The 11,294-nt window shown below is 61.5% G+C and overlaps 1 protein-coding gene across 3 annotated transcripts; it reads right to left on the reverse strand.

Moving 5' to 3' along the window:
- Nucleotides 1-285: 285 nt before the first annotated feature.
- ALDOC (aldolase, fructose-bisphosphate C) lies at nt 286-8,469 on the reverse strand. 3 transcript variants are annotated; one of them, XM_030536972.1, is made up of 9 exons: nt 8,357-8,469; nt 5,619-5,752; nt 4,773-4,984; nt 4,360-4,414; nt 3,959-4,119; nt 3,299-3,382; nt 2,785-2,959; nt 2,026-2,225; nt 286-1,111 (listed from the first exon to the last, which is right to left on the reverse strand). In XM_030536972.1, the coding sequence occupies exons 2-9, from the start codon at nt 5,728-5,730 to the stop codon at nt 1,016-1,018; spliced, it is 1,095 nt and encodes a 364-aa protein (XP_030392832.1). In that variant the 5' UTR covers nt 5,731-5,752; nt 8,357-8,469; the 3' UTR covers nt 286-1,015. The 3 variants fall into 3 exon arrangements, with proteins under 3 accessions (XP_030392832.1, XP_030392833.1, XP_030392831.1); XM_030536973.1 differs by having other exon boundaries at nt 8,281-8,360; XM_030536971.1 differs by lacking the exon at nt 8,357-8,469 and adding an exon at nt 6,334-6,354.
- Between the last annotated feature and the right edge of the window lie 2,825 nt (nt 8,470-11,294).

Consider the following 11,294-nt stretch of genomic DNA (forward strand, 5'->3'; position numbering starts at 1 on the left):
GTTCAGCAGAGGAAGAGAGGAAAGTGTCCAGCTGAAGCAGTCAGGAGATGTGGAGAGGAAGTTTGTAATGGATAGCAGAGACCTGGACCTGAGGAGCTTTGGGAGGGGAAGAGCTGGATTTGGAAGAAGTCTCCATGTAGGTTTGTGGCTCCAGAGTGCATGGCTAGAAGCAGCTCCTTGGGTATTCTGAGTTGGGGTGAAGAAGACCATGTTAAATAGACCACCTCCAGGAAAGAAAGCAGCTAGTCCCCATCCCTACCCCCATATGGAAGTAGCAGTTGCTTGTCACTTTCTCTATGATTTATTTGTTAGACTATTTGGTACATCAGGTGCATATGGGGAACACAACACAGGGCAGGAACTGGCTCCCCTCCCCTCGGCTGCTCACACCCGACTCAGCAGACACAGAGGGGTGGCAGCAGAGGCGTGGAGCACACAATCAAAACTGCAAAGCTATAGTTTCACCCCAAAGTGCAGTCTAATGCAGCTTGGGGTCCCACACGGCCAGGGCCTTGAGACCACGCAGGGCAGGCAGAGAACAGGCACTGGAACACCAACAAAACGGAATGCTTCCTGCACGCAAACACCCCTCTCAGGAACAGGGGCCTCCTTCCCCAGAGCCAGACATGGGCCCAGTGGACATCGCCCCTCCCCACCTCCTGCCAGCTTAGCTCCTCTCCCACCTCTAAACAATATCCTTTAAGGAGAACTGGAGGGGAAGGGATGGGGTCTGCAGCCTGTACTATCTGGCCAGTTCCTCCTGGAAGGCTCTGTCAGGGCACCTCTCCCTCCTCTTTCACAGGCACAAAGTCAGCAGCAGTTGAAAGAAAACACGAGACTGGGGCAGTACATCCAGGTGGGGCTCATTCCTCCCTTCCTCTCTCCTGCACCAGAGGCAGCTACTTGGCTTCTGTCGGTGGCTACAGTAGAAAGCTGGGGGTGACTTGTGGCTGATATGGAACGTAGCAGAGTGGGAGACTGGTTGGTCAGTGGGGCTGGAAAGCCACCCCGGGGCTCAATAGGCATGGTTAGCCACGTACAGGGACTGCCCAGCAGCACCAGAGTCATCTCCGCTCCCCTCGTACTTGCCAAGAGCAGCCAGACTGTTCACCTAAGACACAGGGAGAGACCAGTTAGCAGCCTCGTCACTGGCTGTGCCCCCAGCCATGGCCCTGGCACCCTCCACCCCCCAGCACGACAGGAGACTGGCTAGGAATCATACCAAGTGCCACACTTACTCCCCCACCCACCCCACCACTCCCATTGTCACTGCTCTCTTCACCACGTGCGCCAGATGCCATTTTTAGCCTAGATGTGGTGTGACAAAGTGGGAATGTTCTTAATTTCTTCTGTGAGTGCTGTGTGGGCGCCTCAGTTTCCCCATGCATTTCTCAAGAGTCTAGGGGTGTGTGATTGTTGCAGGGGACCAGTGTGATGCTGTCTGCACAGAGAATGCTGACACCCTGTCTCCTGGCAACTGATGGCCTGGGCCCCTCCTCTGCAAAGGTGCCAACTGAAGGTGTTGGAGAACAAAGATCAGCTGATCTCCTGGCCTGGGAAAGAGACAAAAGGTGAGAGGAGGGGTTGGAGAGTTTGGAGCTGGCTGGGAAAATGCCTCCCTGGTCCCCCAAGATGGACCTGACTGAGGGGGTCCTGTGGTCTGTACCTGCAAGACCTGTCTTGGACTGTGATCCTGCTGTTTGAATAAACCTTCTGTTTTATTGGCTGGCTGAGAGTCATGGTGAATCGCAAGGAAGCCGGGGGGCAGGGCCCTGTCTCCCCCAGGGAGTACGTGTGTATCTCCTGGCAGCCAGGGCTGGCTCTGGCCAGTCCTGCCATGACGCCCTGGGCTCATCCCAACACTTTGCTGGACACAGGGGCTTGAATGGACAATTTCAGGAAGCTTTAGACTGAAAGTGGCCAAGCAGCTCTTTCACCATGACACCCTCAGCCTTGGGGCAGAGCACCTGGTCCTTGCTGCCCAGGAGTTTCCAGGGCAGCGCACCCCGACCTCCAGCTCGGTACCTCAGCACGCTTCATAAACGCCTCAGTGGCAGAGCTCTCATTCTCCCTCTGCCCACGCCAGGCGTTGAGCGCCGAGGCCTGCAGGGCACGTCCATAGGAGAAGGTCAGAGCCCAGGGCCGGGCCAGGGGGCAGTTGTTGATGGCGTTCAGGTTAATGGAAGCTTCCTCCTCGCTCTGCCCCCCAGAAAGGAAGGTGACACCTGAAAACAAGGCCAGGATATTGAGGGAGGGGTTCAGCACCCATCCTGGGCTCAAACCCAGATGCATGTACACCCAGAGCCCCCACCTACCCACCTCCTGCACAGCCCGAACCTCCCACAAGCTGAGAACCAGGCTCTGCATGGCCCAGGTAGCAGCCAGCTCAGCACTCCCAGGCCTGGCCTATGCTTACAAATCAAATTGACCCAGCTCCGTCACTCAGGGCTGTGCCGGTGTCACACCCAGAGCACCAAGGATTCCTCGGTCGCCCGAGCAACCGCCTCGAGGGGGCCATGTACCGCAGCAGCAGACACTGCTCCCGCCCACACAGGACATGTCCACACAGTGCTACATGGGTGCAGCTGTGCCGCACAACATAGACAGCCTCAGACCCCCTGCTCTGCCAGTGGATGAGGGTCCCAGCATCAGCCTCTCCCACGAGCTCAGCTCTGCTCCCTGCCCAAGCAGGGACATCTCGGGACCAAGCGACACGTCAGCCCAGCTAGACTCCCTCATCTGGGGGTGGGGAGCTCGACAGCAGCTGCCCTGTGGCCTGGCTACCTGGGACAGCAGGAGGCACGGTGCGGCGCAGCGCTGTCACCGTGGCCATGGCGATCTCCTCGGCACTGTACTTGGTTGGGCAGGCGTGCCCCGGGGTCACCATGTTCGGTTTCAGTAGTGTGCCCTCCAGGTAGACGTGATGGTCACTCAGGGCCTTGTACACAGCCGCCAGCACCTGCAAGCAAGACAGCAAGTGCTGAGCTCCCACGTCTGCTCTGCACTCTGGGGAGCCCAGTCCCCTCAACCCTGCTCAGAGCCCAAGAAGCTGCTGGGGGTGTCCCATGTGCCCCAGTGCCAAGTGCAGGGCAGGGCCTGGAGTGCTGTGGTGCTGCACCAGCATGGAGCCTTCGGCCCATCAGGGTGGCAGTTAAGACTGCAGAGCCCTCTGAGAGCCAGGTGGCCTGCGTGGGGGATAACAGGGCACGCAGAACAGCAGCTGGGGTGGGTACATTTCCCCAGATCTCACTGTGTTCTATGCCCCCAAGGCCCCTGGCACTGCTGGGGCAGGGCTCACCTTCTCAGTCACATACTGGCAGCGCTTCAGGTCATGGTCTCCATCAGGCAGGATCTCTGGTTCCACAATAGGCACGATGCCGTTCTGCAATGGGAAGGTGTTACTGGTAGCACCCTGTGCAGCAGAGCGGGAAGGAACATGCCAGACAGGCCTCCCCACCCAAGAGTGCTCTGCAGGGGACGATGGGGAGAGCAGGACAACGGCCTCACCAAGGTTTCATCCCCTGGCGCCAGCGCACACGTTCCCTGGTCAGAGAGGGGCCCTGCAGCTGGGTCTAGCAGAGCCACGGAGCGGGTAACGCAACTGGGCCCTGGGATCCGTGTGAAAGGTGCCGTCCAAAACCACCCCCAGCTGGTGACAGGGACACCTCACTGGCCTAGAGACCGAGTGCCTGGCCTGCCAACCAGTCAGGCAGAGGCCTCCTAGCTCCCCCAGGTGAGCCCCTGCGCCACAGGGGCTGCTCGGTGCTGAACATGGGGGGAGAAGAGCCCGCAGGGCTCAGGTGCTACTGATGGGATGGGGTCAGTGTGTGACCCGAGTGGACGCTACCTGGGGCAGGGCCCTGCACAGCGCGCACTGTTGGCACGGTCAGAGCGATGCTGGGCTCCACAGTACAGAGCCGTGCACCCTCAGGCCGGTACCCCACCGCACTGCCCTCACCTGCTGGCAGATGCTGGCATAGCGGGCCAGGACATTGGCGTTCTCCATGATGGCGAGGGCTGAGGGGGTGTTCTCGCTGATCTTCAGCACGCAGCGCCACTTGGCAAAGTCCGCACCGTCCTTCTTGTACTGGGCACAGCGCTCGGACAGCCCATCCAGACCTGCCCCGACACACAGCTACCCTCAGCCAGGCTCAGCTGCGGCCTCCAGACCCCACCCGCCCTCTGGTGCCAATCTTTCCCCAGACAGGTGGGACTCCCCATGCTGAGGATATGTGGCAGCTGCCCCAGCTCCACCCACCAAGGTGGGGAATTGCCACCATTTTTAGACATGTCTCAGGATTTGTTCAGCATTACAGATCTCAGCTCCCCCAGCCCACTCACAGAGCAGCCATCTCATACCTTGAGTCGTAGTTTCTCCATCGGTCCCAGCCAGAGGCACAACGCCCTTGTCCACCTGCAAAGGGAACAGGAGGGCACAGGTGAGGCCAGAACACAGAGCCCCGGGACTGGCTGGAAACCCAGACACAGGCCCGTCACAGGGAACTCAGGGCCTGCCCGGGAACAGGACAGGAGCCTCAGTGTCTGCGAAAGCAGCCCCTGCCCGAGCTGAGTGAAGCCATGGCAATGGGAGCAGAGCCTCTGAGCCGTCAAGGTGAGCAGCTAGTGCACACCCCTGCTGAGTCCAGACACCCCAAGGGCAGCAACGTTCCAGGGCACAGGGCCTGCCGCACCACGGCATCAGCCACCGGGGAGCACAGGCGCCCCTGCACCACCCCAAGCAGAACCACATACGGCAGCACCCAGCCACTCACCTTGATGCCCACCACGATGCCCTTGTCTTTGATCATCCTGACGAAGGGGGTGCCATCGTCCCCCTGCTGGTACATGGTCTCGTGGAAGAAGATGACACCGCCGATGCACTTCTTCACCCGGTTGTCGGCACTGAACAAGATCTGGCGGTAGAGCCGGCGGTTCTCCTCCGTGTTCTCCACCCCAATCTGGTTCAGGCGCTTGGCCATGCTTCCTGCAGGGACAGAGGGCAGCAGGGATGACACGTGGGATGCGTTTCCCTAGGGGAAAGGGGACCCTGGAGGAACACAGGATTTGCCACTGAGTGCTGGTTTCAGCACCAGCCACCACCCACCCCTGATGCCAGGGGAGCAAGTGGCATGTGGGGGCAGCAGCTGCCTGGGACACCAGAGCAGGGAACAACTTTCAGGCTGTAGCTCTACGAACAGCCAGGAAGGAGAAGCAGGCGCAAAGGCTGTCGTGGTTCTGAAGGGAACATCACCATCTGGGGAGGGGAGATAAAGAATCCCCCAATGATCCTTGGGCCACCACAGTCCAGGACCCCTCGGCATGACCCTTGGACTCTGGGATCACGAACGTCGTTGGGGCAGAGACTGCAGCAGGAGCTGCACAGAGGGAGCCTCTAAAGACAGCGCAGCGCGACACACGCAATTTTCTTCCTGCCAGTTCCTGAGCCAACTGCGCTTCAGCCTGGGATGTCTGCGGTGGAGCTGCCAGCTCAGCGCCACCCGTCACTGGTGTGCGAGGCGGAACTCCCAGCTGGACCCCGAGACCAGCTCTGGGGATTGCAGGGAGGGAGCAGGAGCCCAAGGGGTCATTCTCCCCAACAATGAGTTATTCAGACCAACCTACGGACTCATCCGCTGCCAGGATCCCCTTGCCTGGGGCCACGATTCGCAGCGCGATGTCAGACAGCTCCTTCTTCTGCTCAGCTGAGAGCGCGGGATACTGGTGCGTCATCGTGACGGATAGCTGGAGTCTCCTGAACCGGGGGGTAGGAAGGAGTTAGCCCTCCCCCTGCTCTAGTGGCACTAAGGCAGAGTCCTGGTTCCCCCACCCAGGACCAAGAGCACTCAGCTGCCTTCCCCACTGGTCAGTATGCGCCAGGACCCCCCTGCTGTAATACACCCACTTGCCCACCAGCAGGCACTGCGGCAGCTCACCTACTCCAGTCCATGCAGGAGTGTGGGGAGGGAGGGGGGTGTATGTTCGTGCCAGTCCCAGCCTTCCCCCAGAGGCACTGTGTAAGGAGTTGGCTGGGGAGCACCTGCCCGCTCCATCTCAAACCATCGCAGAAGGCTGCCGCCCAGACACTGCAGTGTCTCCAAGGTCACTTGCTAAACCCGATGCCCTCCCAATGCAGGGGCACCAGGTCTGCAGTGACCCCTCAGCTACCCTCTCCCCACATCAATCGGGGAATTGAGCCCATCCAGGCTCCCAAAACCAGCCAAGACCCCCAGCCTGGCATTCTTTGGAGCAGGGGAAAGGCCAGTCCCACCCTCTCCTGCCGCATCTGTGGTACAGCTGGGTCAGCACACCAAGCACGGGGAAGCAGCCGCTTACCACCCTGCCTCTGTCAGCAGCCATCTGGCCAGAGGCTTCTCTGAATTGTCCCTGAGACAAAAGGCAGAACCCATCCACCAATTGTCCTAAGCCGTATTGGGCCCGTTACATAACAGGCAGGCAGGCCGGCCCCAACGTGCTGCCACCACAGGCACGGGCCCAGCCTCGTGTGACACGAGCCTGCTCCTCCCCCTCCCCCCCAGCCATCTCAGGGCTCTGCTGCTTTCTCTGCTGCGCACGCCTAGACCCAGGCTTAGAGACTGGTCCACGGTGCTCCTGGCACAAGCCTCCCACAAGCAGGGGAGATGGGCTCCCCCTCCCCTCCACGGAGCATTGGGCCATCTCTAGCCGCAGCCCTAAGTTGCCACAATCAGACCAGGTATGGGAAATCCCCAGCCCAGCTCTCGCCCCATCTCTGGCGCTCCAGGCCGGGGGTAGCGGATCAGCCCCCTTTTACTGGGGGAAGCTGGCCAGGGACAGCCATTTGCTCATACTCACAAAGCAAGACTGAGGCAGAGCCAGGAACAGGAGCCCCGAGCTCAAACCCCAGGGAGAAGGGAGCGTAATGGCATGAGTCCATTTCCCTGTAACCCCCAAGGAGGCCCAGTCATGGGTTACAGGGGCCCCCAGTGCAGCCGCCTTCCCATGCAATCCACAGAAATGCTGCTCCAGCAGAGAGCAGCCCTTTGCTGGCTCCCATGAAGCCCACTGAGGCCACAGGAACCCCGCGAGCCGGGACTGGCTGGTCAGGGCAAGCCTGCAATGCACCACAGAACCAGTTACTGCCATGAGCCAGACTGCTCCCTCCTAGCGGCCAGGCAGCCCGACGGAGCTCAGATGCCCATCATTCAGCCAAGAGCCGGCCAGGCCTGTCAGCTGGGCTCTGCGGCTAAGCTGGTGCTGGGGTGACCACTCTGCAGCCAGCGGGGGCCAAGCCCCCTGCTCCCGGAGCCAGATGGACCCCCCCCCCGGAGAGGGGCATGAGCCAGGGTCCCCAGCCTGTCCGCTGCGCCTGGCACCAAGGTTTGCCATGGGGACAGCACATGACAAGCATGGAACTCGGCCACTTGGGAGTCACCACAGACCCAGGTACCTTTTGGGCATCTGGGTACTGTCAGCTGGTGGCCTCTGAGCAAAGGCCCCCAGCAGCCCCTCCAAGCCACCAGCCCCCCAGTAGTCCCCTGGCCCCAAGAGCCCCTATCATCTTTCCCCCACTCCCCCCTCAGCAACCCTCCCACCGGACTCCCACCAAGCATCTCACCCGTCCTCCCCCAGCATCCCCCTGGTCTCGAGAGCCACAGCCCCACCCCAGCCCCCCAGCATCCTTCCCCTACTGCCCCCCCAGCAACCCTCAGACCGCCCCACCCCAGCGCCCTCCCCTGCACCAGCCCCACAGCATCCACCCCTACTATCCCCCCAGCAACCCTCCCACCGTTCCCCCAGCACCCTCCCCTGCACCAGCCCCCAGCCCCACAGCATCCTTCCCCTACTGCCCCCCCCAGCAACCCTCCCACCGTTCCCCCAGCACCCTCCCCTGCATCAGCCCCCAGCCCCACAGCATCCACCCCTATTATCCCCCCAGCAACCCTCCCACCCTTCCCCCAGCACCAGCCCCGCAGCATCCACCCCTACTATCCCCCCAGCAACCCTCCCACCAGCACCCAGCCCCCCAGCATCCTTCCCCTACTGCCCCCCCAACAACCCTCCCATCGTTCCCCCAGCACCCAGCCCCCAGCATCCTTCACCTACTGTCCCCCAGCAACCCTCCCACCCTTCCCCCAGCACCCAGCCCCCCAGCATCCTTCCCCTACTGCCCCCCAGCAGCCCTCCCACCCTTCCCCCAGCACCCAGCCCCCCAGCATCCTTCCCCTACTGCCCCCCCAGCAACCTTCCCACCATTCCCCCAGCGCCCTCCCCCCACAAGACCCCGGCCCCGGGAGCGGTGACCTTGCTCCGCCCTTTGGCGCGGCGCTCCCCGGCCGGGGGTCCCTCGAGCCGCCCCGGCCCCAGCCCTGGCCCCTACCGGCAGGCTCGGCTCGGCTCGGCTCGGCTCAGCTCGGCTCTACAGGCAGCGCGGCGCGGACGCCGGTAAATGAGGCTGGAGCAAGTGCCGCAGAGCTACGTGACTCCTGCGGGCGGGGCCCGGGACTCAGCCCCGCCCCGCCCGCAGCGCCGGCGGGCCCCCAAGGGGGCCATGGGGCAGTGCCCAAGGGAGGGTATGAGGTTGTTCCCAAGGGAAGCAGGGGACAATTGCTGGGGGGGGCCATGGGGCAGTGCCCAGGGGGGCAGGCAGCCATGAGTTTGTTCCCAAGGGAGCAATGGGGCAGTGCCCAAGGGAGGGTATGGGGTTGTTCCCAAGGGAAGCAGGGGACAATTGCTGGGAGGGGCCATGGGGCAGTGCCCAGGGGGGCAGGGGCAGTGCCCAGGGGGGCAGGCAGCCATGAGTTTGTTCCCAAGGGAGCAATGGGGCAGTGCCCAAGGGAGGGTATGGGGTTGTTCCCAAGGGAGGCAGGGGACAATTGCTGGGGGGGGCAGGGGGCCATGGGGCTGTTCCCAAGGGAGCAGTGGGGCAGTGCCCAAGGGGGGAGCAGGGGACCATCTCAGTCATTCCCTGCCCTGGTACCTGGGCCCTGGCTGGGGGTGCAGGGTCTCAGGCACTGCTGCACCCACTGGGAGAGCCAGGGTCTGGCTGGGGAACGCTTGTGGGCTCCAGGACCCTGGCAGGCCAAAGCACATGAACCAGAACGTGACAGGGAGAGAGAGAGCTGGGGCCTGGCTGCCAGGGCATCTCTAGTAACACCCACAGGGAGGCCTGAGCCCCTCCAACCCAAAGGGCCCTGCCACTTGCAGCGACCCCTCCTCCCAAGGCTGGGAGGCCAGACAGTCACACTGTCCTTTGCTGTCCAGGCCCCCAGTGGGCTCCCCTCAGTAGCTGCCAGGCCACCCCTGCCTTTCCCCCTTCCAGGAACCACTGCCAAGCCTGCTCCATTCTGTCTCCCATTGTCCAGCCCTGAATGGCTCCTCTTAGCAAATGGGAAGTTTGGAGCCATACACCCTGCCTGGCACACACTGCCCAGTGTGGCTTAGCCTGGCGGGGGAGGGCTCTTCCCCACCCACATTCACAGCTTCTCCCTGATGCTGGAGGCCTGAGCCGGGAGCCAGCCATTGGCCAGTTGGGCATCTCCTCATGGCCCCACATGCAGCGTGGGGCCTCCACCTTCTCCTAGAGCTGCAGCCTGGTGCCCTACAGCAGCTCCTAGGCTGAGATGAGAATGGGTCTCTCTGTACTTGCTGTCTGAGGTAGGGCAGAAGGGGCTCTGTAGGGCCCACGGTAGCATGCAGCACCATGGGGCACAGAGGTGGGTCAGGAGCAGAGTACAATTCTGAGAGGGAGATAGAGGTGGTGGAGGGGCAGGCCACCACACTGCTGTTGACAGCCACTCAGCCTTCACAGGGAGTGAAATCCCACCTACCTGCTCTGTCCCCCTAAGCAGCAGAAGAGGTCTGGGCATGCCATAGGGACCAGGCCAGCCGCTCTGTACCCTGCAGTGCAGCCCAAATGTACACAGCAGGGATAAATTTTCCAGGACAGTGGGCTGGGGAGTCTCCTGGGCAGGGTGTCTAGACACTGGGGCACAGTTGTTCAGACACTGCTGTTTATCAGACCTGTCCTTTCAGCTGAATACAGTAGGGGGAGGATAGAGAAGTGAGCCTGTGTCCCAGCACCTCACCTACTCCCCTCAGCTGCAGCTGGGGGCAGAAGCAGCTGTTCCACAGCTCAAGAGACCGGCAAGGTGACCCTGCCACCCAGCTGAGAGGTGGGGACAGCGCCAGGGAGTGAAGCCATTACAAACCAGAGTGTGTGTGTGTTTCCATACAGCTGCTTTTGGGCACATTATGCTCAGTGAGGTCACAAGCAAGTGCTGTGCTGGCAGCAGCTCTGGCCTGGCAGGAAATCAATAGACCCCTGCAGCTACAACCCATGTCTCCAGAGCATGGCCCATGGGAGTCAGCATGAGGCTATGTCCAGCTCCGGGCTTGCCTCAAGCTTGCAAGGCAGGGAGATCCTGCAGATGTTTGACAGAGGGGGGAAAGGAATTGAATGAAATAGAAATCAAAGGAAGCCCCTTCTCACAGCTCTGTGCTCAGAGAAGGCCCAGCCTGCAGGGCTGCTGGGGACAGAGTAGGATGCTCTGCTCCTGGAAGCCCTGCAAGACCATTTGCTAGCCAGACGGACAGTGACAGGAGATTAGTCCCAGCTGTGTGGTCCATCTCTGCTGCATTGCTCACACCACAGGACAGCTTCCCCTTCTCGGCCAGGCCAGGCTGCACTTCCACATCACCCCACTACTGCTCAGCCCTGGGAATCTCACACACCACCCCCATGGACCAGGGTGGCCAAGGAGAAAGCAGCCTTAGGCTACCGCCTCTGCAGGAGGCTCTCACCCTAGGAAAGGAGCACTGGATGTTAGATCTGAGGAGCAAGGAACTAAGAATCTAGGACACCAAGAGCAGGAGCTGAAACTAGGTCAGCCCAGCCTTGCTGCGTTCATGCATGTGCAGTTAACAGGAGCCCTGGGAGCACTAAGATCAGCAAGACTGCGTACTAACTGCGGAACACCAGGCAGGGGCGCAATCCCCTGCCAAGGAAGGGGGGCTGTCAATGCAGGGAGAGGTGGTGGTGGGGAAGGCAGCAGCCCTGCTCTGACAGGGATCCCACTTCCTCTCCTCACCTGCCCCATGATAAGCCCAAAAGAAACAGGGCTGGGGAGTCAGGCTGCTCTGACCAGGGGCAGGGGGTGTCATGCCAGGTGCTCTCAGACCGTTACTATGAATGCACCCCTGGCAGGCAGGAGAAAACCCAAGGAATGAACTCCACCCCATCAGAGGCAGCACAGCACCTACCTGGGCTGTTAGTGAGCCCCAAGCTTGGCTCTCCGATCAGGCAAGAGGCAGAGCAA

Source organism: Gopherus evgoodei, chromosome 17 (genome assembly GCF_007399415.2).
Source record: "Gopherus evgoodei ecotype Sinaloan lineage chromosome 17, rGopEvg1_v1.p, whole genome shotgun sequence".
Taxonomy (NCBI): Eukaryota; Metazoa; Chordata; order Testudines; family Testudinidae; genus Gopherus; species Gopherus evgoodei.

Excerpts from the sequence above, each read along its gene's own strand:
- ALDOC (XM_030536972.1), bottom strand. The coding sequence starts at position 5,730 with ATGACGCACCAGTATCCCGCGCTCTCAGCTGAGCAGAAGAAGGAGCTG. Across the intron at positions 4,415-4,772 it reads GCATCGTGGTGGGCATCAAG|GTGGACAAGGGCGTTGTGCC; the intron begins GTGAGTGGCTGG and ends TTCCCTTTGCAG. Across the intron at positions 3,383-3,958 it reads ATGCCAGCATCTGCCAGCAG|AACGGCATCGTGCCTATTGT; the intron begins GTGAGGGCAGTG and ends TTCCCATTGCAG.